Raw genomic sequence first — 27,473 nt, 5'->3', positions numbered from 1 at the left:
TCCACCGATTTCAGGTATATGTAGGCGCGGCGAGACGAGGCGCGGCGTGGCGCGGCGCAGTGTGCTTTTGCGTGTTTCGCATACATCACTGTTCTCGCGGTACGGAGTGCGGTGTGCGGAGTGCGAGAGCAATCGAAAAATGTATCTTCCGCTGAGGTCGAACGCGGTATCGCGCACTGCGTTCGCCAATCCTAACGCTTAAGTACCCGTCGCCGGCCCGCCGGTCGCCGGGAAATCCTGCGCGAGCTCACGTATCGCGAGACACAGCCCCGTCGTGTGACCGTCGCCGTCGATCGTAGATTATAGCAGGCCTAACGGAGACCGCAAAGTCACGAGATTCTACCGACTCAAGTTCCATTACCACAGATGGTCATTGTGACGGAGTCATCCGATTTCCATCGATTATATTTATAGTGTACACCCGGTGTAGTTTTGCGTGTAGTTTGGCTGAAAAAAAATATGCATCCATCCGCTGGCTGACGACGTGTCTTAATCGTAAGCGCTTGTCCACAATGAGTGAGCAACAGAGTGGTGGAGTCCTGATGAAATATAGCTATATATTGTAAGAATATATACACACACATACATACACGCGCGCGCGCACACACATACACACACACACACGCGCGCGCGCGCGCGCGCATCATATATAAATCATAAAACGATATATAGCTATATTCATTCGTATATGTACACTCATACACGCACACATGTACCGTCTGCGATGCTCGCTTGTGGTAGTATACGTGTATATAAAATCAAATTTTTGCGCTGACCTTATTTTACGCGCATCCGATTACATTCTTTTGTGATATTTTAACGAGTTTTGCTGGTAAACGCGTTATCATCATCGCGTTATACATCGAAATGCAAGGTGTAATCGAGTTAGAAAAAATTCGAAATACTGTTCATCATGGTGTGTGGCGATGACAAGTACTTATAATAATTTTGTGAATAGATAAAAAGATGCGATAGCTCTTTTTTATTTTATGTGAAAAATTATGTCGTGCTGCAATTAATTTTTCATTACACAGCTGTACATTGTCCATAGAACGGTCAAATTTCATTTTTATTTAAATTTAAAATAAAGTTTGAGGATGATAAAGTTCCCACTAAACTATTGCTAATTTAACTGAATACAAATGTTAACTAAACTTGCTAACTTTTGAATAAAATATAAAAATGTGCAAATTAAAATTGTCCATCTCAAAAACAAAGCAAATAATAACTGAAAAAAGAGATGATTAAATTCAGAGCAGAGTTGGTTTACGATGGTTTCCCTGCCAATAACCACTAGCTTATATTTGTCTATAAATTTGTCCTTAGCTAATCATTTACCTGCTAGTGTGGTGTTGGACGTGGATTCTCCTAGCTAAAAACAATTCAAACAAAAGTTGTAAGGAAAGAAATACAGAATGGAATCAGCTATAGCTGGACGAAGGCGGACTGCCACACGGCATTCTGCAGAAGACCAAGCGCTTGATCAAATAGCTAAGGAGGTATGACCTCGATACAAATATATGTAATTTTCACAGAAATGGATAATATATGCACGAATGTAAGGTAGTACTAAAAGATCATGATGGTGTTGGTATATATTACTCAACAAAAATTGAAAAAATTGTTCTCTGTCTTAGCTTAATTATCCTTAATTGTCCTGTATAGTACATACATGTATCTATGTGTTTAGAAATAAAAATTTTGCTATTGAGGTTTTCTGCTGCCATTCTGCAATACTTTTATTCTGTATCAACTTGTGTTGGAAAAAGACAATAAGTTACGCTTTTATTGTTTTATTGATATTTTAAAAGATTGATATTCTCAAGTAGGAAAGTTGCTAGCCTAAGATAATGCTTATGTACAGCTACATATGCTTATTTGTAGATGTTTCTGTTCCATATTTTTTAGTACAATGTTTTCTTTTATTTATAATAAGAAATAATATTGTTTTTGTAATAAAATGCTGAGAGAGGAGGATATTTTATAAATAAGTTGCTATAGATAAATGTTTTTTTAACATCTGTAATAAGAGAGAGATTTTCCACAAATAATTTTCTTTAATATTTAGATAATATATATGGTTAATGTTACAGTTAATGTATGCAACATATTTTGCGCTGCTGTTGCTTATTAAGTAATTTACATATTTCTTTCAAGAAATGCTACTCGAGTGGTGTTTTAACATCAAAAGATTTGATATATTTTCACATTAGCTGCTATTTCTAATAAAGTATATAATGTATGAAGTAGTTTTTTTATTGAAAATAGGAAACAAATCTTATTTTACTGCAAATAATTTATAACTAAAAATTGATATGAGAGGTTTGATACGATAAATATCAATAATATGTAATGATTCCGAGCTATCGCGGTTGTTAATGCGAAATAAATTTTATTTTTATATAGAAATTTTTCGTCAATCGATCATCAATCGATCATCAATACCAAGTATCTCAATCTGAGATTGGTATACATTTTAATGCCTTTTTGTAGATGAAGAATTTCTATATAAAGATGAAATTTATTTTGCATCAACAACCGCGATGGCTCGGAGCCGTCGAATTATTTATAATTTATAATTGTCGTTTTGTTTTGTTATTTGTTCTAATATAGATGTTATTAAAGGAGCTTTCTAATGTGGTAATGTGTTAATAATATATCAAATGTAAACATATGTTTTTGGTAACAGGCTGGATTTTCCATACATACTTTCAGGCAGAAGCAAGATTGGCTGCTAGGAGACAGGCAAGAGCGGAAGCCAGAGAAATACGAATGCGTGAGTTGGAGAGACAGCAAAAGGAGGCGGAGGAGAATGCTGACAGGGTTTATGACATGTGTACAGGTAATTTTAAGAAATATTATCAATTTTATATTTCAATTGTTGATACTTTTGCAAATTATAGAGCTACTTTCTTCAGTGAATACCTATCTGTATACATTTTATTACAGCTGACGTAAACAGAACCATGAGAGTAACTCCAGATCCAGTGCGTACATCGCGGCTTCTTACAAACTCCAACAATTTCCAATCGAGTCGTAGATCGTCGGAAGATTCATTGGAAGATGCAGGATTAAACAGAGATATTAGAGTACGTTTGCAAACTAACTTTATAAATCTTGCTCGTAGTTTTGAAATTTTAGAATAGTATTACACAATTTTCTATTATTTGTATACAGCTGGAATTGAAGGAGTTTGAAGAAAAGTTCAGGAAGGCGATGATAGCTAATGCTCAGTTAGACAACGAAAAATCATCTTATGCCTATCAAGTTGATTTATTAAAAGACAAATTGGAAGAATTAGAAGAAACAACTGCACAATTACGTAGAGAATTGAGAGAAAAGAATCGAGATGTTGAACAATTAAAACGAATCAGTCAGAGATTAAAAGAAGATTTAGAGATTTGTAAAGCACAATTATTAGAAAGAGATACGCTTATACAAGTATGTATATTGTAAATGGCACATAATATTGCGTATAAAAAAAGTTCGTATATTATGGTTTTTATATAAACCTGAAATAAATTTTGATTTAGGAAAACGGTTTAGTTATCGTTGACGATGAAGGAAGCGAAAATGAAGATAACGAAAATATTGAAAATGGGCCATGTCACAGAAAGAGGGTACTAGTCAGTACAGAAGCTGCAGAGTTATTAGAAACGGCTGGTAAAGGTTCACTAGGTACGCCGTTAATTGAATCGTGTATTTATGAAACAATATAAATTTTTCTAAAACATTTATGTAACATACATAATTGTTCCAGATGTTCGACTGAGAAAGTTTGCTTCTGAGAAAAAAGAATTGCAAGATGAAATTCGACATTTAAGATTGGAATTAGAAGAAACCAGAAATCGCGTGAGATCGGAGAGATCATCTGGTTCAGTATTAGGTTAGGTTCATGTTTATATATAGATATGTTTTAAGAAATGAAATTTTATATATCGTCAATATTAAATTTTATGAATTGTGATATTATTTTATCTATGTTAACTTGTTTGTTATCTTGCCACAGGTTGCTTATCAGATAATGAAGATATTCAACGTGAGGCAAATAAATTGTTGGCGGATTATAAATTTAAGTTACAAAAAGCGGAACAAGATATGTCTACGCTACAAGCAACTGTAGCTAGATTGGAAAGTCAAGTAATTCGTTATAAATCAGCTGCGGAAGCATCTGAGAAAGCAGAAGATGAATTGAAAGTGGAAAAACGAAAATTGCAGAGAGAAGTATGAATATTGTTTTTTTATTATAGATAAAGAAATGTTCACACAGGTCAATGCATACATCAAAGTGATTTTTTTTAAATTATGAATGCTTAGTTTGTTTCAATATTTCTGCTTTCAGATAAGAGAAACGCAAGGTCGCGTAGAAGAATTGGAGACAGCAAACTCTCATCTGCAAAGGCGATTGGATAAACTTAAAAACGCAAAGTCCGCTTTACTGAAGGAGCTTTGATGGAGCGATGTTTGCAGAGATATACAATGAGTTTGTCACTTACTTATACCCTGAAGAGACCGTGTGCCGATGTTGCCTCGATATTAATACTACTTAACATTTTGGATGTAGTTTACAAAGGCGAAGATTGCGTATTACACCGTTATAACATTTCACATTGTAGTGGACATCATTCGGACACAGAACCACAGGGGATGTTACTGTGGGAAAGAATCCCTACCTCTTACATCCAGTGAGTCTTGGTACCAACTTTGTTACTCCTGCATTATCCTTATGGAATAACAAGACACTTTTTAATGCATTTCACATACATTAAATTTTTCTATAAATTTATAAGCAGTTATGGAGTCGATTCAGAACTTGGTACTTTTATATAAGTGGCAAATGATCAAATAGCATATTTCTTTTGTTTCTGTCTCTAGTTGCAATAAATTCATGAAAATTATTTCAAATTACTAATATATATATATTTTTTTTAAATGTAAGATATTTATATTATGATAAACACAATGAACGTTAAACGCTTTTTACTATATTAAATTTAATGCAGTAGAGTATTTCAGTAGTTTCTTCCTTTACCTATCCCTGTGATAGTAGTAAAAATTTTTTAGCATAAAATCTAGAAATAAGAGCGTAAAAATGGAAATTTTTACACTAATATTTGTAATTTGTATATTAAATGGAATTACATCTAACTGAAGTTTATATGTACTGCTAATCAAATTGCCACACTCAATGTTGACTAAAAGCAAAGCATTTTATACACTTGAATTGTCTCCAGAACTGATCTTTGTAATATTACATTGGTACTACATGCCGCTTTTATTCGACAGACTGATGTGAAATAAAGCAAAAGTAGATGTGCGATAGTCGTGATGTGAAGATTCTTCACATTATGTATGATAGTGTGGTCTTTATATATTTAAAATAAATTAAAAATATGTTGTTGAAATTACTGTTAAATTTTCTTATAGATAGAATTTTCTTTATAGCGTATAAAATAAAAGAATGTATTTAGATGATGATAATTTTAAATATGTTTTTTTAGACTAATACTATTTTTTTGCCTTTATAAAATAAATCATCTTGTTAGATAATGCTTTTTACAATAAGAATGGAGTCTGAATAAAAATTTTACGAGTAGTTATTGTCTGATCCCGAGAAGACTTCAAGACGTTTAATGAATTTTTTGGTTAAATTTATGAGTTTAGTGATAGAAAGAAAAGTTTAGCCCAGAAATTAGATGAAAAACATTTATAAATATTAGAATACTCGTTTACAATCGAACTTTTTTATTTTTTCGATATCAAATAATTAAAATAGTTGCGTTCAGAAAACACAACGGTTGTGAAACCGTTTGGTAATAACCGTTTGTGATTTGTGTATACTTTTGGATCTGCAACAGTTTTATAATTATTGTGTTTTCTGAACGCAACCAATTAGCGTTTTTGAGTGAATGAATTTTGATCGACTCAAAGATAATTAAAGACGTCCTTGCATCGTCTCCACCAATAAAAGACATGAATTCATAGTATAATAGTGATTGATCAACCTTGGGTTGATCAAAATCCGTATAATCGAAAACGCTAATTATTTCACTATGAATTCAAGTCTTTTATTAGTGGAGACGATGCAATGGCTTATAGCGTTTTCGATTATACAGGATTTGAACGACCCAGGGTTGGTTAATGACGTCATTGCAACCTCTCCACCAATGAAAGACTTGCATTTATAGTAAAATAGTGATTAATCAACCCTGGGTCGTTCAAATCCTGTATAATCGAAAACGCTATTAGTTTACACCGATTGTTTAGTACACGTACCAAGTACTAAAGGTCTGTTCTTTATAGCTGAACTGGCTGCACTAGTTCAGAGTTTATCTTTTTCTCTCCATATTGAAAGGAGAAAGATAAACTCTGAACTAGTGCAGCCAGTTCAGCTATAAAGAACAGACCTTAAATCTGCTTCTCCGATAGGTATAAATCGTTTAGTGTAAAATCTACGCCAATCAAAGAAGCAGATTTAGTACTTGGTACGCGTACTAAACAATCGGTGTAAACTAAGCCAATGACGTTATTAATCAATCTTGGGTCGATTAAAATCCGTACAATTAAAAACGCTATATGTTTAATAATCCAAAATTTATTATACAACAAATAAAATATTACAATTGGACATATAGGCCGGTATTCATAGTCCGTTCTTATATTCAAGATCGTCTTAAGCACGAACTTATATTCGCTCTCTTTGTCAGACACAATCTATGGCCGGTATTCATAGTCCGTTCTTATATTCAAGATCGTCTTATAGCGTTTTCGATTATACAGGATTTGAACGACCCAGGGTTGGTTAATGACGTCATTGCAACCTCTCCACCAATGAAAGACTTGCATTTATAGTAAAATAGTGATTGATCAACCCTGGGTCGTTCAAATCCTGTATAATCGAAAACGCTATTAAGCACGGACTTATATTCGCTCTCTTCGTCACACATAGATTGTGTCTGACAAAGAGAGCGAATATAAGTTCGTGCTTAAGACGATCTTGAATATAAGAACGGACTATGAATACCGCCCTTATGTGTAACGAAGAGAGCGAATATAAGTCCGTGCTTAAGACAATTTTGAATATAAGAACGGACTATGAATACCGCCCATAAAGATTGCATTGATAACATATTTTTGGTGTTTTTAACTGAACAGGTTTTGATCCGAGATCAATCACTATTTTACTAGGAACTCGTGTCTTTTATTGGCGGAAAAAATACAATGATATTTTGATCGCTTTTAGATCGATCGAAATCCGTTTATTCGACAACGCTATTTGTTTTACACGAGATGTAATTGATATATCTCTCGTCACGTATGTGCATGCTATATAAGCAAGTTTTAATCATGAAGAGTTTTGATGCATTTAGAAACGCGTTGAGCAACCACGCCATATTTGCATTTGAGAACACGTAACTGGATGTTTCATCGAAAACATGGCTGAATATCGTTCTGCTGTGGTGCAGTGAAATTTTGTGTATAATAAAAGAACGACCCGATATTGAATAGCACATATGATTTGAAGGCATTATGAGTTCGATTCACTTCGTCGTGCATCCTTTGCCAGGAACAGATGACCAACTCAATGATAGGTGAGGATTACCCACCCGTTATCGGTTTCCCATTAGCGAATTCTTTAACATTCTAGATGCATTCCAATTTTCCTATTTCAACACATTTCTGCCATGTAAAGATGCACTACAATATGTTGTGCACATCCAATTCTTTTCATTCTTTATCTTATTGCATATATTTGCATATCTACGCGCGATGAATATACGTCACATTTGACCATGTATCCGCGACATGATGCCTCACTTTAATGGCAACCTATAAACATAATGTTAAATAATTATAATCTTACAATACTAATATGATTCACACGAATATTAATAGCGTACTGATCTTTACATATTCTACGAATTATTTATTAATTGTTTTGAAAATATTTAATTATTTCTTAGAATACTGTATATAAATGTACATATCATGTAACAGACATTTGATACTCTTGATTATAATCTTTAAGAAGATTATTTACTCCAGATACTTTTATTGTTTTAGGCTGAGGGAAGTAGCTGACAAAATAAATAGATATGGATTTGTAACACCTCCTGCTTTTAATGCTCTAAAAGTAGTAATAAAGCGTCTCGTAGTCGGACCAACACATATTGCTCTTCTTACAGAAGACAATAGAATATGCAGAGTTGCATTTACTGTACTACCTGATAGATTGGATTTGAGTAAAAATGAACCTAATAGAAAGTAAGTAAAAAAGAAGAAACAGAAAAATAATTTTGTAAAAAAGAAATACAAAAAAAAATCTTATATTCCTCATTGCAGCACAAGCAAAAATCATGTTGGAAATTCTAATTCTGCACCAAATGGGAATGGAAGTAGTGGTAGTGGTAGTAGAACAATGTCACGATCGCGGGCAAGAATCATGCGTAGCAGTTCTGCAATTCGCGGAGGAAGCAGTGGCGGAGGAAGCGGCAGCGGTGGTCGTATAGGACCGCCGGGAGTAATTATGGGGGGAGGAAGTGGCAGCAGTTCACGGCCCATTGCATCTGTGCCTGCACCGTTCGTACCAGAAGATCTTATATCTCAGGCACAAGTGGTATTACAAGGAAAAAGTCGTAATTTGATCATCAGAGAATTACAGGTTTATGAATACTAATGTTGCTGACAACAAGAGTATACATAATAATAGTATGAGACAAAATTAATTCATGAAATGATTGTATTGTTGCAGCGTACAAATCTAGATGTAAATTTAGCGGTAAACAATCTTTTGTCACGAGAAGACGAAGAAGGTGACGACGCGGAGGACGCAGCGGATAGTTATGTCCCAGAAGATCTTATATCACTACTAGATGGTGGCTTTAGTAATGAACATTCGGTTATAATCGACGCTGATTCTATGTTTTCTGAAGACATGTTTGGATACACCGGAATAAGACAGTATATAATTTAAAACTAAGTTTTGAGATACTTAATAAACATATACATACATATATATGCATATAAAATATGAATTTAGAAATGTGTTTATTAAGATATCTAAAATTGAGGTTATGTATATTTAATAGAGTATTGTGTATTCTAAAAAAAGTATTACTTTTAGCCGTGGAAGTTCTTCGCGCCGCTTGGGCAATGACAGAGAAGGTGAACGTTCATCTCATGAAAGAGACAGAGATCGTGATAGTTTTAGCAGATGGCGAGATCGTCAATATTACGGACCGCGTCGCTGGTTGGAAAATGCTCTTAAAGATTCATGGGAAAAAGATTCAGGTATTTGATATGGAAATTAAAAAAAAATTGAATGTAATTTGTTAAATAGAGAAGATAACTTTATATTTGAATATTTCAGACAACAAGAAGAAAGAGTTGGCCTCGCAGAGTCCACTATGGATATCTGAAGAGCTAGAGTGGTGGCATGAACGCAGTAACGATCCAGTGCCGCGCTTCGTACAAATCGCATCCCTTTACAGCGAGTTGATTGCCGTATCAGCATCGGGACAATTATACCAATGGAAATGGACAGAGTCAGAACCATACAAAAATGCAGAGGTATTGTTAAACATTCTTGTTGCACATTTTTACGAAATATCTTTATGAAAATGTATATTCGTATTTCTGCGTAGAATCCGAACGTGCATCATCCGAGAACCATTCCTTTGGCATTGACAACAGAAAAGATAGTCAATATATCTGCTACCGCAATTCGATGTTCCGTTAGTACGGAAAGCGGAAAGGTGGCAACTTGGCTCGACGAACTTTTAGGACATGTTGCTTCTCGTCTTGAACATCCAGCACAAGCCTTTACCGAATTTACATCGGATAAAATTGTGTCACTTCATACATGCGCGTTGTATACTGTTGCGAGACTTGAAAGTGGAACATTATACTGGTGGTTAGTATAATATTTTTACTTTGATTTTATATATAAATCTCTAGCGCGGTAAGATTGTTAAATATCCATCTTTTTCAGGGGCGTTTTGCCGTTTGCACAACGTAAGAAATTATGGGAAAAATACAAAGCTAAATCACGCAAGCATAGACCATCTACTGTGCTAACAAGCGATATTGGTTACGGCACGTATGTGTGCATGAAAAATAGTCCGGTTTATATACCGGGAGCGATTGGTAAGATTCTTACATGCTTTGGACGTAATAAGTGGATTTGTAGCTATGAGACACTTGTATTGCGAATGTTAAATGTGTATGCGATTTGTTTTAAAGGATTCACCATAGCTAACGGTGTACCAAAAGTGGGCCAATTATTGTCAGCGGCTTGGAACGTAGATGCCACTTGTAGATTTAAAATATTACCCGCTGGTACACATGTACCTAATGCAAACGCCGATAAACGGGAATCTAACGGGAACGGAAATACAGGAGTTGTGAACAAACCGAATCATAAGGAAACTACCGACCGACTTGACATGCCTCCACCTCCATCGCCGGCTTCGAGCACTTGTAGCGATACTGGTAGCATCACGACGAGTCACAGTAAGACGCGTTATTTGTGTAAAAGTTCTGAGAGAAAAGAAGGATATATTATTAAAATGTTTTCTGTATTTAGTCTATGAAATCTCTTAAAAAATATAACAATTTTAGAACGGCAAAAACGTATGGCACCTCGAAGCGAAGGAGAATCTGACAGAAAGGATGAAGAAGATTGGCAGTTGAAAGATGTGGTTTTTGTTGAAGACGTCAAGACTGGACCTATCGGTAGGATTACAAATTGTATAAAATTGTACAAAGAAATGTACAAATTTCTTTTTGAAAAAGATTAACGTGTATTATTAATTTTAATAGGGATTAATTATAATTATTAATTAAAATTATAATTATTAATTAAATTATAAATTAAATTATAAATTAATAATTAATTATAATTATTAATTTTAATAGGGAAAGTTATAAAAGTTGATGGTTGCTACGTAGCGGTAAAATTCTTTCCAAAATATTCAAGAGAGAAGGAAAAGGAAATTAAAGAGAAGGATTTCAATACATCAGATTTCAAAGATCCAATTGCAGAAGAACCAATGATGTTGTTAGCAGATTGCAGACTTTTACGTAGAGATGAAGTTCAGGTAATAATCATGCTGATTTATCATACACAGCACGTATAATTAAGCATTTAAAATATAATTTGCACGTTGACAGGTAATTAAGTCATCATCAAATCCACGGGCTCCGGATTGTTTTCAAAGAACCCCTAGAAGAGTCAACATAGTAGAAGGTTCAAATGACAGTCTGCTGACTATCTCAACTGATGGACAAGGTAAGTCATTTTTTTTCAAAAAGTTATACATAGAAAGAGAAACACAGAGATCTATAACAAGATAGAGACGCAGAGGTTTTTAATCTATATATAAAGGGTGTTTTGTAATTCGCAAATAAAAGCATAGCACAAAGTTCTCAAAACGCTATTAAAAAAGTGCAATTTTTTAATTCAAGTAAGTAGTTTTTGAAATACAAAAGCTAAAAAAGCTTGGCCTATTAGGTTGTATAATTAATCTCTTCAGGGAATTTGTTAAAGCTATAAAAAATACAAATTTTTTTTATTATAGTCAAAATTTATTTATAATTATCTAACAATTGTTTGTCAAGTATCGATCTCTTTTCTTCTGGAAAATGTCGTAGTGAGTATTTATTTGTCAGTAATTTTTATTATACCTTTATCTCTATCATTGAATTAAATAAAACTAAATGTATACATATGTGCCAGATTCTTGAAGAGATTAGTCACTTGTTTGTGAGTCACCAATGTCGTCATGTACAACTCACAGATAAGCTGCCGCTTGTTCACAGAATTTGATTAGCTGATTTTAAACTCTTGAGTTTCAAAAATTATTGATTAGATTGAAAAATTACAGACAAAAATTCTTTTGGGTGTAGTTCCAAAAAGCCCACACCTCTGATTTGTTCCAAACTACATTTTTTATTGTATTTTTGCGCGCTGATTACTAATACCTTTCGAACCAATACTTTTCGAAAAAAATGAGATAATAGGGAAAGAAACCTCTCCCGCATTATGCAGAAGGATTGGGGGGGGGGGGGGCACTGAATCTACGCATACACTTTACAACGCATTATTTCATTTTTTCCGAAAAATATTGGTTCTGTGCAAAAAATGCATAGGACATAGATGATGTATTTTTTCAAGAGCTACAACTTTTATTTGAAACATTTCTTTGTTACATCAATATTTATCAAGATAATGTTAAAAGAAACGATAATTTTTGAGTGTTTTTAAGTAGTTTTGACTTTGAAAATGACCTTGTCGCCAATCGGCATGGTCATATTCGTAATCAGCGCGCAAAAATACAATAAAAAGCGTAGTTTGGAGCAAATCGGAGGTGTGAACTTTTCGGAACTTTATCCATTCTTTTGATTTGGTATTCTGAGAATTTTTCTACTGTAGTATTTTGATTTGCGAATCACGGGACACTCTATATATGGCGTAGAGAATCTTCAACATTCTGACTCTATTATTTAAAAAAAAAAAAAAAAAATTGATTACTCGAACTAATAAAGAAATACGTGTTAATAGGTATTCATGCCATATTGAAAAGTGGAAATAAATTGAGTTACGTCGTGTACAATTTAAGTACAGGAAGATATGTTCAAGATTATTATATTCCCTCTGATATGTCGTCATTTCTGGGATTGCAACCGCAAAATATTAATCTTACAAGTGCAGGGGAGGTATGTGCATTTATAACAATATTTACAAATAAAACGATTAATAACTCACAAATAACAAATGTAAGTCTTTGGGAGAGAAAAATGAATTTTGAATGTTTCAGAATATAGAATGCTCTATGATTCTACGAGATGGTAATAATACTATTTACCCGGTCGCGAAAGATTGCGCTGATGCCATACGCGATCCAAATTGGCTGGATTTAGTTCCAGTAAATTGCATCGGTGCAGCAACCATTCCTATTCCCAGCTGTTCCAATTCGACTAATCTAAAAAATCAGGTTGCAGTTATCGCATTAGCATTCGACAATCTCTTGCTCATGCCTCGTATATTGCGATGTGATTACGAGAGCGTCAAGCAAGTATTTTGTAATCTGGAACAAGATTTGAGTAAGTGTGTTCGGATATGTGTAATCTTAATTTTTGACCGTTACAGCGTGTAATATATTCTGTTTTGCAGAGAGCAATTTGACATTTTCAACTGCAAATTCTCAAATTCAAATGATATTGAAAGAACGTTGCGACGGGAACCGTAATATACTTCATGCTTGTGTCAACATGTGTTCGCCAACTTCCAATAAAGAAACCGAGCAAGGTAACTTATCTGGCGTGGCAATTTTAATACTTTTATTGAATAAAGACAGTAAAAATTAATATTTTCTCATTTGTGATGTTGTTATATGCATTTAATTAACTTTGTATTTGTTTTATTACAGTGATTGAACGCGAATTAGTATCTAATGCAGTGGATGGTACTTCAGCACCTATTGAAGAGCCAATTCCGACATTAAGTTGGCCGCCTGAAGCATTTGACAATACCTCAGGAGAGGAAGACAGTCTGTTGAGCATAGGTGCTGCTAGTATATCTATGATGAATAAGTCTAGTAAGTATTTTTGTGATGTCTATTTATATTTCTCTACATTAATAGTGAACATTTTTATATTTTATACAAAAAGATTATATATATATCTTTTTGTATAAAATATAAAAATGTTCACTATTAGTGTAGATATATATATATAATCATATTATATATATATATATATATATATATATATATATATATATACATTTTTTGTATAATATGTATTTATATATATGAACACCTCAGAGGTATACTATGTTAAGTCACATTTTTTTGAAAATTGTTATCAGAAGACTATACTACAATTTTTATGCAATGGTAAATGTTTTCAATGAATATTTTCATTTCAATAGAGATGTTGACTGTATAAAGTTAATCATATTCACCAGGTAAACAATATTAAGTCACATTAAAATCATATAATCAACTTTATTTTTTGAAACACATCAAAGTTTGATATTATATCTGCGAATATAAAAAAATCTGCAAAACATAAGTACTTTACTGAGAGCGTATGAAAAGCGAAAAATCTTTTTAGATTCTTTTGAAAAATTATGTTTATGTGACTTGACTTAGTATACCTCTGAGGTGATCATATATATAAATGTTTTGTATATCATATATGTTACTTATTTCAGATGTTGGAGCTACATCTAATAATACATACATTATAGATTCTGTCGAAAGACGTCATAATGCATTACTCATACTAAAATATATGTGCGAAAGTAATATTTTGACGTCGCATTTAAGAGAACTATTAACAGCAAAGTAAGATTACAATTTCGATTTATAAGAATATAATCTTTCCGGACGAGAGTTTTTTTCTGGCATAAAGTATATTTTGGTTCCTGTCGTTCTTTCAATATGTCAAATTGCTCTCTGCAAAATAGAAGAATACATTACTGCAATGGTCCTATAAAACTTGTCACATAGGATAGAAATTGAGATTACATATATAAAAGTAACTTGTACAAAGTCTTGTTTTTTAAAGGTTTTTATGATCAATGAATTTGTGATTGTGATTTTAGAATTCTTAAAATTTTAAATAGCGGATCCAGTATAGCGGATCAAATTTCAAAACATTTGATTATCATGAAAATTATCGGTTCTAAAAATTTTTTGGAATCGCTCAAGAGTCCGAATTTTAAAATTATAAGCTTACATTGAGCGAACCCAAAAATTTCCTAAAACCGAGTTGTCAAATAATTCGATTATTTTTAAAAATTTGGATCACTATATTGAATCCGCTATTTTTCACAATTCTGAGATTATATTCGAATTCAGCAACTCTAAAAAACACCTAAAATCGAATTTCAAAATAATTTGATTATTTCTATAAAAATTTAGTTTGTCATATTGGATGTCATTTTAAATTTTATATTTTTTATCTCAGTTTTAAATAAAGAATCAATAAATAAGCTATTTTACGAAAATCGAGTAATTTCCAAAATAAAAAGAGGTATTTTCGTCCGGAAAAGGTTAACTTTCTTTCAGTAGTTATGAAATATTTCTCTTATGTATTCTCGTTTTGTCTTCTAAAAAAAAAAAAAAGAGATGCTCAAGGACAAACACCGCTCATGCTCGCCGTATCGGTTCGCGCGTATCATGCAGCTCTTATTTTATTGGATACTATACAAAGAGTAGGCAAAGATGCGAAAGACACCTCTGCCATGATACTGCCAGCTGATGCCAGCCCAGATCTGTCGCCACTGTTTGTTACTTGTTGCAACGATACATGTAGCTTCACATGGACCGGAGCTGAACATATTAATCAAGTATTGAAGAAAAATCAAGTATTGCTCTACAAAGAGGAAAGTGTTATACGCAACATGTTTTTTATTATGTATTTATTTGTATTTTCAGGACATTTTTGAATGCAGAACTTGCGGTTTAACAGGATCTCTGTGCTGTTGCACTGAATGCGCCCGTGTTTGCCACAGAGGTCACGATTGCAAGCTCAAGAGAACTTCTCCCACAGCGTACTGCGATTGTTGGGAGAAATGTAAATGCCGCGCTCTCATTGCTGGTCACCAAGGTGCGAGATACGATCTGCTGTGCCGTCTCGTAAACAGTACTGATCTCGCTACAAAAATTAATTCACGGTAAATTCGGGGCTCTGTAAATTACACGCAGATTACACATGGTGAAAATGTAATTCACTTTTTGAATAATATTTTGTTTGTTTTATGTTTTAGAGGTGAAAGCATTTTGTTATTCTTGGTGCAAACGGTTGGAAGGCAATTGGTCGAACAACGTCAATTTAGATCGGCGCCTAGGCAGCGATCAACTTCGGCCAGTCGCAAAGCACCCACCTCGGATGGTATATATACTTTCTATATTCTATTTATACACATGTTAATCGATATTTATACACATGTTAATCGATATTTATACACATGTTAATTGAACAATTATCCAAAGTCATAATTTATGACCTAGTCATTTCAACGATGGCCAAATCCGTTGGCCGAAACGTTTGTTTGTCATGTAAATGTAAAACAATAAATTGGAGCGCTAAATCCTAGCTCCGGCTCTGTTTAGCTTTTAAAGATTGTTGAATTATTGCATTAATTGAAGAGCCTATTTAAAAAAATTATATTTTATTGTAATTTTCATATAATTTACATCTTTATATTTTTACACACAACTTATTTTATTGAAAGCATGTAGCTTTTTTCATATAATTATTTTATTAAGAGCACGTAGTTCTTTTTACAGGCTTGGGTGCAGATTCAGACATGCCAGATCACGATTTAGAACCTCCTCGATTCAGCCGGAAGGCGCTTGAACGATTGTTGAATGATTGGCCAGCTGTTCAATGTATGATTATGTCGGGCGTTTCTGAAAACGGCACTGATCAATTATTCGGCGATCAAGGACAGTTGTGTCGGCAGAGTGGTACCGCATTACTAGACAAATTCACGCATTCTTTACTTGTTAAATGCAGTGCTGAAGTAAGTAGATACAGAGTGAAAGCGAGTGGAAAAGCACACGTAATATTTTCCTTCGTTTGTAGAGATTATACAAAACGCTAAAAAAATTTTCTAATTCCACAGATGCTCGATACATTGCTCACGACTCTGATCAGAGAATTGCAAGACGAGACTGTGCCCGGACGACAGGAAGAAGCGAACAATGTGGCGCGTCGATTCGTAAGATCCGTAGCACGCATATTCGTTATCTTCACCATAGAAATGGCACCAAACACGACGAAAAGGCGAAGGTGAGAGTTTTGTATTCTAACATTTATCTTTTTACGTTCCTAACAAATAGAATTACACACAAGTTTTGTAATTTTCTAGAATTCAAACTTTGATCTAAATATTAATATGCAAATGTATTGAAAACTTGATGTTTTTCGTTTCCAGTACGAGCCAAGCTTCGCAGCCTTTAATGAAGTGTCGGAAAGTTTTCCAAGCACTAATTAAATTAGCTGTGGAAGAATTATGCGAAATAGCGGATTCATTGATAGCACCGGTCAGACTAGGCGTGGCACGTCCAACTGCACCGTTCACGCTAACGAGCTCCGCCATTGAAGTGATCAATGGCTCGGAGGAACTATTTTCTATAGAGCCTCTAATACCTCACAGCGGTGTCAGTTCGCAGACACTGGATGCGGCTTTGCAAACTCAGCAAGCGAATAACAACATAACAATTTCAAGAGGAGATGTATCCGCTGTTGATGAAACGGAAGGCGGAGAAGGTAAAAATCGGGGAGGGATACAGTGATTCTAGCAAGTAAATTTCTCCAAATGAAACTACTGTTGTTTACATAGAAGTACCTATGGATATGGACGGCGATATTAGCGAACATGAGGAATCGGGCGTCTCTGGGACCACTGCTGGTCAGCCGCTCGGCGAGGTTGATTCGAATGCCGGTGGTGTGGGCGAGGAACAAGCTGGGGACGGTGAATCGGACACGGAATTGGATCTTTTGGCGGAAGCGGAAACCGAGTCCGATTCGGATGACAATCATAGTAATCAAGACGCGGCGTCCGCGCAGCGTAGCGTGCAGACCGGCGCGACCGCCGGTTCCGACGGCGGAATGGGATCGATATTATTATTCCCCGAGGACGAGTCCGGGGAGTCGAGTCAGCAAGAGGACGATGAGAGCGAAGCGGGGGAAACGGATGAGCAAGATAACGAGGAGTTTCAAATTGGCGACGAACAATTAGAGCGCAGAAGGTAAGCCCGAATCTTGTTTTCCCATGCCACTGTCTTGTCAGATTCTTTGCTTTCCTCTTTATATCATAATGAGGGCGGTTTGAAAGAAAGATAAGAGCGAAAGAATATTCGAGGTGTCCCTGATGTGGGGCACTTGGAAATGTAATCGCTTACATGTTATTTCAGTGGATCGTCTGCTCATTTGCATCGTAATAATCTCGCACCCGTGTATATGCAATGGGCGATACGCAATCGTGAATCGAGTACGCGTACGGCGGGATTACGGGTAACAGGTGGAAGTAATCTGGTTTTCATTGATCCTGCATCTTTAAGACGAACCACTGCCACGTCGGCCGTCGCGACCGCGCAAGAACCTATAACCATGGGGACCACCGCTAGTTGCCTGGCGCGAGCATTCGGAATTGTCATACGACAAATCGCCGATCTATTGGTTATGATGCAAGATTATAAGAGCCTACAACTTAGCTTGCCACGACTGATGGAGATCACCTTTCAAGACGCTCTAAGTTTGCAGGTACGTAAACTCCACTAAATTCGACATATGCCGATAATTATGAAAGTGGATTGAACTCAAAAATATTGACAGATTCAATTTGTCGCCTACTTTGTGTCGGCGCGTGTACAAAAATGTTTTTGTGGCCGAAATTGTGGCTAAAACATTACAATAGTTTGTTAATCATTTTTGTGCTTCGACAAAAACGCGCGTTGCCTTATCTGAAGTTTATCGCTTTCACAAGTCCGAGAGTAAGGAATTATTTCACGTTGCAGTCATATTTAGAAGCTCACTTGAAGCCTACTTGGGACTGGCTGCTTACAGTGATGGACGCTACGGAGGCGCAGCTGAGATTCGGAGTATCTCTGACGCGTAGCGCAGATCCGACTCATCCTGAACATCCTCTCAATAACGCTCCGTCTTTGTCCAGCGGTAATTTCAGCGGTTTGTTGAACACAGCTGCGCTCTCGTTGACTCTACAAGGAAATACAGGTCGGAACCCTCGCAGTGGTATCGCTACGAGCTCGAATATCTCCGCTCCTCAAGCTTCAACGCGACTCACCGTTGGTTTTGCAGGAGTTGGCGAGCCTCCGAGAAGCAGTAGGGAGCGCGAAGGTTTGCCTTATTACAAGTTCTTATTTTTGCTGTACACGTTTCTATCAGGTTCTAAGATAAACAATTGAGCTCTTGACAATTACAGCTGACAGTTTTGGCAAATTACAAAAGAAACTACGATGTTGCGATATGTTTCAGGTGGCGATGCACACTCGGCGAGGCGTGAATTCTTATCATATTGTCTATCTTTAATGCGTGCCCACAACAGCGAGCACAGGGATAGTTTGCCGGTTCTGGACGTTTCCGCTTTGAGACACGTCGCTTATGTATTCGACGCACTTGTATATTACATGCGTTCTCTTTCGGAACCGCCTGCTTCGAGAGAAACTCAAAAGGAATCGTCCAGTTATTCCAGTTGGAACGATCAGGTTTGTGAAATTTCATTACTCCAGTTGCCAATTTTATCCTTTACAGAGAAATTACAGCAAGTATTAAAATTGTGATACAATTGTGTTAAATTTCAATTTTTATGTTGCAAGAAATGTTAGATCATAAAATGGCAATGCAGCATCGTCAGATATTTTCACGCGTTACAGCATCGCAAGATAAATTCACTATGATTATGCGAAATTCCATTCTTGACACGAAAATGTTATTTGCAGGATGAAAATGACAATGACGAAAGTGAAGAGTACAATTCGCCAGCGCCAACTGCCATGGAGACAGATTCTGTGGATTATCCGGATTTACTTCAAGTGCCCATGTGCGGATCTGGAAATCAGAATAGTTCGACGCCGAAAGGGAGGAAGCATCCTTTCCTGCAGAGATCAGATTCTACCTTGTGCCTTGGTTGCCCGCCTCTCGATCCATTTGACACTGTGATGAGCGAGGCGCTGCCATTAGCCGATCAGCCGCATTTATTGCAGCCGCATTCGAGGCGCGAAGATCTCTTCGGCATCCCGAGACAGCCGACTTCTTCTAATGCGAGTGGATCTAGTCAAAATCCTCTGGAAGGTTTACCAACCAGACTAGGCCTCTCTGCGCGGGGGTTAACGGACAGTCAAAACAACGTCGTCACTCCGACGTTTAGCCAGGTTGTACAAGGACCACTTTCCAATCCCAATTTAGAATCGAGAAGAAATTCCGTCTCAGCTGGAGAACTGAGTTCAAGTTCCATCAAATACGGGGTAATTTTTTATCTAATATTGAGTACATTTTTATATTCATTGTTTACACACACATTAACCTTTTCAAGAACAAATTTATTTTAAAGCTGTAAAAAATTTAATTCTTTATTATATTGAAAATTTATTTATAATTAACAATTGTTCGTAAAGTCAATATAAGAGAATTTTCATATGAAATTTTCCATATGAAAGTTTCTCGTACACTTTAGTATCTCGAATCTGAGATCAGTGTACATTTTAATGTGTCAATGCAGATGAATCAAGTTTCTATACAAAACATCAAAAATTTCGCACTAACAACCAGCGATGGCTCCATTAGCCTTTTTCTCATATATATTGTTTGTAAAGTATCAATTTTTTCTATTGTAGTGAATATTTATTTCTAGTAATTTTTTTCATATTTTTGTCTCGATTATAAATTAAATAAAATTAAACGTAGGGGAAGGTGAGGTAAAATGGACTACCTAAACGAGAATGGCCATATTTTCTATCTTAATGGCAAAAAGTGGCTCAAGTTTTGCAGGAGAAAACGTTAGAATATTTATTATAAAATTATAATATTAAATTTTCAAAACTTGCATAAATTAAGAATTCAGATTTTTATAAAACAGTCTGTTTTGCCTCACTCTATTTACATCGATCATATTTTCTGTTACAATTTATAGACATCTTTAAGAATTACAAAAGGTATTTTAATTTTGCTTTAAAGAGAAAAAGTAAACCGATTAATGTAATAGAATTGGATTGTTTGTCGACTTTTGATAATTATATATTACCGATTGATTATTTCTCCAGAATAAAATAAACCTACAAACAATAAATCAAATCATATAGTCCATAAAATATTTTTCAAATCAGCGAAAATATTCCCAATAAAATACAAAACAATACATATTTAAATCCATTTTACCTCACATGACAATATTAAGGTTATCTTATTTGTATTTACCCATATTAACCTATTAAAGCTAGGCTACACCAGCGAGGTTAGCAAAAAAAAAATAACAACTGGAAATAGGACCAGAGCATGAAAAAACGTTAGTGACATAAAAAGCACAAGCAAAAATTAATTTTGCAACTAATTGTTACAAATTATTAAAAATTAACTGTGGAGAAAAAGTGATTACGCCAATCAATTGTACGGGAAAAAATACAAAAGAAAAGAAAAAATATATAACAACAGTTATTTTTTTATACAGTTATACAACACTATATACAACAGTTATTTTTTTGCTAACCTCGCTGGTCTAGCCATGGGCAGGAGTTTCAACAACCCTGTAATGTTTTTTTTTTTGCATAAACAAAGAACAATTAAAGAAAAAGTTATATGTTTTTTTGTATTTTTTCCCGTACAATCGATTGGCGCAATCACTTTTTCTACAGTTAATTTTTAATAATTTGTTTATAACAATTAGTTGCAAAATTAATTTTTACAATGTGCTTTTTATGTCACTAACGTTTTTTCATGTTCCGGTCCTATTTCCAATTGTTATTTTTTTGCTCACCTCGCTGGTCTAACCATTTTAATCCATTAAAGCCCATTACACACACAAAAAAAATAAGGAATAAAGAACAAGAAATATGGAATAAGAAATAAGAAATAATGGAATCCAACAAACCGAATACTGCCTTTCAATGCATAATGGAAAGATAAGAAATGTAGAATAAGAATATCTTATTCTTTATTCTCTATTCCTTATTTCTTATTTTTTTATTGTGTAATGGGCTTAAGGTTATCTTATTTTTATTTACCCATATTAAAATTCCAATTTAAATGTAACTTATGAAATATTACATACAAATATTCAAAAAGGGACTTGAAGAAAAATGATAAAATATGAAGTTTTGTTGCCATCTCAGTCATTTAACGCAATCTTTATCTCATCTTCCCTTACAATATGTATCCTTGAAGAGGTTAAGAAATGCTGTACAAATTTCTAATTCATATATTATATTTCAGGATAAACTGAAACCTTCTAATCATGCCAACGAAGGTTATTCGTCCCTCGTAGCGGAGCAGATTGATAGAGCACCGATCATAGTGTCGACGAATAATCAGAGCGACGCAGCGGCCAGCACCAAAGGCAAAGACATATGCAAAAACAATAGAAGTGTAATAGTTAGAGCTGGAACAGTGTCGGTGAGTATCGTGATTATTTTATACGAAATATATCAAATATTTCGATATTTATATTATTGGCCGCATCACCATTTTTCTTCTCTAAAGGAATCAAACACGAGCAAGTCTGGTGCGCCTGAAATATTGGTCGTTCCCACTGTCGAGAGCCAAAACGTGTCCGAGGAGGTGGATCCAGCAGCTACAAATCATGAGATATCAGCTCACGAAACTGTTGAGACGAGTCCAGTAGAATCGGCCAGAGCGGTATCATCAATCGGGACAAACATTTCACATAACATTTTGCTAGGACGATGGCGATTGTCATTGGATTTATTTGGGCGAGTTTTTATGGAAGATGTAGGGCTAGAAGCTGGATCTGTAGTGTCTGAATTGGGAGGATTTCCTGTGAAAGAAGCGAAATTCCGCAGAGACATGGAAAAACTTAGGAATTCGCAACAAAAAGATATCACTATTAAGGTAAGCGATGGCTTGAGAAAGAAGGATGTGTAAATTTAGACAAGAAAAGTGACGCAAGTGTTTTCCCTTCGATTGTGATGGGCTTGAAATTTGTAGAATAGCTAAAAATAAGAGATGTATTTTTTTATTTGCGACTTTAAATGTTTAGGGGTTTGAAGCAATCCCTACAAGCTGAAACGGAAATTTGATTTTGAGTGACTATCGTCAAAACAAGATATATGAAAACAATGTTTCAGATAAAAGTTGTATAATATTTTATAATCACATATTTGGATTTTTTTTAAATGTCATTTTTTTTATTTATCCTTATCCCTTGTTATTATTTTTACAAATTTCAAAATTTTTGTAAGGACGAAAATTGAAGGATTTTTTATATCATATATATTTTTGTTATGTTTCAAAATCACATTTTTGAAAAATGCATTTTTGAAAAATGAATCGTCAATACCGCGCTACGGTACATCGCGCTGCATAAACTGCGTACCCGACGTGGTTACGATATGTAAAGTTAGCACGACATAAAAATTCGAGTTCTGATTAGAGTTTCAGACTTTTTTCGAAAAATTTTAGAGTTCGCCAATATTAAAAAAAAAAATTTCCAAGCAATGAACATAAATGTATTTGAAAAATGGAGGGCTAACTTCACATTCGATTTGAATGTCGAATAATTCTGAATAGCTCATATGTTTTCTTTTGAAATATATATTAAAGTTCGTGATATAAGTATAAAAATATTTTTGATATTGAATAAATTGATTGTGAGAAAACAAAAAGCTTTTTAAAACTTAATTCTGAGATTGATTAGTTTTCATTCTAAATTAACTACAAATCTAATTACAATATTTCTTGTAAGCGCTGTGAATATAGCTACGTATACTAAATTATTACTCGACAGGTGGAACGAGACAGAACACAGCTATTACTACAGACAATGAAAGAGCTAAATACGCAATACAATATATACAACAGAAGAGCCACGAACACTCCGCCTTTGGCAGTGAATCGAGTTAAAGTCTTTTTCAAGGACGAACCTGGCGAAGGAGCCGGCGTTACCCGGAGCTTTTATACCGCAATTGCTGAAGTGCGTAAAATCTAAAATAGTAGTCATCTCGAGTATAAGATCAAGTGTAACCTATCAATGTGATTTTCAGGCATTGCTCGCGAATGAGAAACTTCCGAATCTCGAATCGGCGCAAGTAGGTTCCAAGTACACGCAGTACAATGTATTACAGAAACTGAAAAGCAGGGATCGCGATCGTGATCTCAGACGACAGGTATGTCACGTCAAACATCGAGACTAGACTTTGATTTTTTTATCATATGAATTATTTCAATCTTATTTTAGAATACACGCTCCTCCGGCAAGTGTCGCGAGACACGTCGGGCTTTGTCCTTCGACGCTCGTTCTTTCCACCCGTCGAGCGCGATCGAAAGCAACAATAGTTCCGCACCTGGCAGTTCATCATCCAGTCATCCCTTGCCGATCAATCACCCCAATAATGATCACTTAACTATGCATCAGCAACAGCTTGGCGACAGATTATATCCCAAGGTACACACGTCTTGTTAAAAACATTTCATTTATCACTTGCTTTGTGTTATGTGAATCTACATTATAATAAAGTGGAGCAACTGTTTTTTTTTTAAACAGCTGAACATCAAATCGCTTAATGATATTGGTAATTGTGTCGTCAGACAGTTTTCAGAATTCAGTTGATGTTTATTTTGACATCTAAGTCACTTGCTCTCTGGTAAACTTCCGTTTTATGAAAAGAAAAATACTTATTCTTTTTCTCACTATTTATGTCATCAGATAGCGATTCAGATAAATAAATTTTCTATAATATAATATAAAATAATGTTACAAATACTTTAAAGTTCTCATACTTGAAAGCCCTACTAAAGAAGAAAAAAAATTAGAATATCGATGAAAACATAATTATAATCATGAAATGTAAATGGACATGTTTGTTTTTAGCTTATTTTTGAATAAAATTCAATATTTTATTGTTTCACAAGTCATTTTAAAGATTTGTTTTTAATTTTGAAAACGGACAAAGTTATTTGAGGTCAAGAAATATATTTTCTCACAAGCTACTGATAAAATTTTAGAGTCACGGAAAAAATTGACGTTATAAGTGTTTTGTAAAATATCTTGTTACATAACAAAAAAAATATATTTTTTAATACAAACGCAAAAATCGAAAAATCTCGAAATAAAAAATGTATGACCTGTTCTTAGTCCACTTTCATAATCACCGGCACATATATTGACCATTTTACTCACAATTGTGATTTAATTAATATAGGTGCAAGCTTTGCGACCGGCATTGGCTGAAAAAATAACCGGTATGTTGTTGGAATTGTCGCCGGCCCAGTTACTGATGCTGCTAGCGTCGGAGGACGCACTGCGACAGAAGGTCGAGGAGGCATTCGAACTGATTCACAGTCACACTCAAGACTTGGCCAGCGAGGCACTGCTGGATCTCGATGTATTTAGTTTAACCGAGCGATGCGCGGCGAATAAGAAGAAAATGGAGAATAGCATTTTGGATGATACGGAGGATAATGCTCCGCTTTTTTATTCTCCAGGTAAACGTGGTTTTTATACGCCAAGACAAGGCAGAGCCAGTTACGAACGGATAAACGCATTCAGGAATGTAGGCAGGTGAGTTCGCTCGAATGTCCGATTTAACTGTGACGACGTGCTTTCCGCGTTATATGTATGTTTGATGAGATCAAAGTTATCGAAATCTATTTATGTCCGCAGACTTATAGGATTGTGTCTCTTACAAAACGAGCTCTGTCCGCTATTTTTGAATCGTCATGTAATTAAATATATCCTAGGAAGACCTATACGTTTCCACGATCTTGCATTTTTCGACTCTGTCATTTACGAGAGCTTGCGACAGCTGGTAATCGACGCTGAAACAAAAGACAGTAACAGTTTATTCTCCGCATTGGATCTTACATTCAGGTACAATTCGCTGTATAATTTTCTCTCTTTCGATATATTTTTGTTTTCTTCTTTTTATTCACGCTGCATTTTTAAGCCACCGCCTCAAATCATCACTTTGCATTTCAGTATTGATTTGTGTCCCGAGGAAGGAGGTGGCTCAATTGAACTTATTCCTAACGGTCGTGATGTAGAAGTGACTGCAAGCAACGTGTATGATTATGTGCGGAAGTATGCTGAAGTTCGCATGATCAAGGTACAAGAGAAAGCTTTGCGTTCGATGCGCGCCGGAGTTTCTGACGTCCTTCCCGATGGAGCGCTTGACGGTTTAACTTCCGAGGACTTGCGACTTCTCTTGAACGGAGTTGGCGACATCAATGTATCAGTTTTGATATCGTACACATCATTTAATGATGAATCAGGCGAGTCGACGGAGAGATTAGTGAAATTTAAGCGCTGGTTGTGGTCCATCGTTGAGAAAATGTCACATGTGGAAAGGCAGGACTTGGTAAGTCGTTTTTCGCACCGATTATTTTTGCTTGAAAATTTATCAGCTTTTATAAGTTTGCAAAATTCTTTCAAGTTAAGGAGGTTTGTTCGGTACTTTGCGGGATGGGCGATAAGAGGCTAGATACCAACTTCTTAATCTGAAATATTATATTTATTTATGTGTAACTATTTAAAATGAAGATATATAATTTTATTTGACGCTTGTATGATAAAGCATATTATTTTGATAAACAAAAACACCGACAAATTAGTTTAAAATAATACAAATTTTTGATAAAACTCGGTAACAATGCGCAAATTTGTTAGATTGTATGCCCTGAAGTTTAAACTTGACCAGTTTTATATGAAAATACATGTTTTTGAATATAATTTTCATATACGTAAAATAATATATGTTTTTAAATGCTTATTTTGCTTTAAACTTAACTTTTTTTTATTAATGATGATATTTTTACGCATGACGCCCATAAGTGCCTGTTTATAAAATCCAAATTTTGATAAAAACTAAAATAGCCAATTAATTTGACATTAAAAATTACTTTAAATGGTGTGTAAAATAATTCTTGTTGTATTATTTTATCTAGCAAATCTCCTTAATCCTCTTAATATCTTAATATCTTATATCGATATATCGGTTTTTATTTGGCATAAAAAGTTCACTTTTTTGTAGTATTTAACGTGTAGTTGCCGTCAACCATGTGACATTTAGTTGGTTTTTTGACATTGATAAAAAGTTCATGTGTACTAAAAAGGTTAATATGTATGAATTAATGATTATATGCGTATGTGTCACAGGTGTATTTTTGGACCGGCTCTCCAGCGCTACCAGCAAGCGAGGACGGCTTCCAGCCGATGCCGACCGTGACAATCCGGCCGGCGGACGACGCGCACCTACCGACCGCGAATACGTGTATCTCCCGACTATACGTTCCACTGTACAGCTCCCGTCATGTCTTACGACACAAACTACTTCTCGCTATTAAATCAAAGAACTTTGGCTTTGTATGAACTTAATGTTGTGACTATGTTTGTACGTGTACAAAACAGAGTCACATTATTGATAACGATACAAGACCGAGGTTATGTTGTTATTTTTTTTCCCTAGAAGAAATTTTTAACATTTATAAATTTATAAGGTGTAATTACGGATTATGAATTTCTTGTTCCAGAAGAATGGTTTTCATCTTCTTAAACTTTATGTTATATAAAGTGTCATATTTAGTCTTTATAGCGAACAAATAAAATTTTCTCTAAACTATAAAGGCTGTTTTTTTTCTCTAAAAGCGTGAGACTTTACTTACCTATCTTGGATTTTACTTGACATATGTGCCGCTCGAGCGATACAGGTTTGATAACAAATTCTTTCGCGCGTAATCGTAATTGCATCTTCATATAATCTATGTATAAT

At 34.9% G+C, this 27,473-nt stretch overlaps 2 protein-coding genes across 8 annotated transcripts; both read left to right on the top strand.

Annotated features, from left to right (window-relative positions):
• Positions 1 to 39: 39 nt before the first annotated feature.
• On the top strand, positions 40 to 5,405 carry LOC105668162 (leucine-rich repeat flightless-interacting protein 2). Of its 4 annotated transcripts, none has more exons than XM_012360391.2 (9): positions 40 to 495; positions 1,327 to 1,499; positions 2,716 to 2,842; positions 2,950 to 3,089; positions 3,178 to 3,441; positions 3,534 to 3,678; positions 3,761 to 3,886; positions 4,010 to 4,224; positions 4,343 to 5,405. In XM_012360391.2, exons 2-9 carry the CDS (start codon positions 1,416 to 1,418, stop codon positions 4,451 to 4,453), a joined length of 1,212 nt encoding a protein of 403 aa, XP_012215814.1. In that variant the 5' UTR covers positions 40 to 495; positions 1,327 to 1,415; the 3' UTR covers positions 4,454 to 5,405. The 4 variants fall into 4 exon arrangements, with proteins under 4 accessions (XP_012215814.1, XP_012215815.1, XP_012215817.1 ...); XM_012360392.2 differs by having other exon boundaries at positions 40 to 562; XM_012360394.2 differs by lacking the exon at positions 1,327 to 1,499.
• A 1,854-nt stretch (positions 5,406 to 7,259) lies between these two features.
• Positions 7,260 to 27,327, top strand: hyd (E3 ubiquitin-protein ligase hyd). 4 transcript variants are annotated; one of them, XM_067360607.1, is made up of 37 exons: positions 7,260 to 7,592; positions 8,065 to 8,265; positions 8,344 to 8,662; positions 8,753 to 8,961; positions 9,125 to 9,291; positions 9,371 to 9,570; positions 9,645 to 9,913; positions 9,992 to 10,146; positions 10,243 to 10,512; positions 10,621 to 10,734; positions 10,918 to 11,099; positions 11,173 to 11,290; positions 12,563 to 12,717; positions 12,819 to 13,104; positions 13,175 to 13,309; positions 13,431 to 13,598; positions 14,219 to 14,351; positions 15,136 to 15,358; positions 15,447 to 15,685; positions 15,779 to 15,903; positions 16,290 to 16,537; positions 16,640 to 16,806; positions 16,952 to 17,286; positions 17,360 to 17,768; positions 17,934 to 18,282; positions 18,537 to 18,876; positions 19,015 to 19,244; positions 19,479 to 20,003; positions 21,964 to 22,143; positions 22,231 to 22,599; positions 23,495 to 23,680; positions 23,751 to 23,873; positions 23,945 to 24,151; positions 24,909 to 25,267; positions 25,370 to 25,576; positions 25,685 to 25,977; positions 26,861 to 27,327. In XM_067360607.1, the coding sequence occupies exons 1-37, from the start codon at positions 7,531 to 7,533 to the stop codon at positions 27,046 to 27,048; spliced, it is 8,445 nt and encodes a 2,814-aa protein (XP_067216708.1). In that variant the 5' UTR covers positions 7,260 to 7,530; the 3' UTR covers positions 27,049 to 27,327. The 4 variants fall into 4 exon arrangements, with proteins under 4 accessions (XP_067216708.1, XP_067216709.1, XP_067216707.1 ...); XM_067360608.1 differs by having other exon boundaries at positions 7,264 to 7,592; positions 18,081 to 18,282; positions 25,685 to 26,063; XM_067360606.1 differs by having other exon boundaries at positions 7,265 to 7,592; positions 25,685 to 26,063.
• Positions 27,328 to 27,473: the final 146 nt, after the last annotated feature.

The sequence above is a fragment of the Linepithema humile genome, chromosome 8, assembly GCF_040581485.1.
Source record: "Linepithema humile isolate Giens D197 chromosome 8, Lhum_UNIL_v1.0, whole genome shotgun sequence".
Classification (NCBI taxonomy): Eukaryota; Metazoa; Arthropoda; class Insecta; order Hymenoptera; family Formicidae; genus Linepithema; species Linepithema humile.
This window is presented reverse-complemented; position numbering and strand designations above follow the sequence as displayed.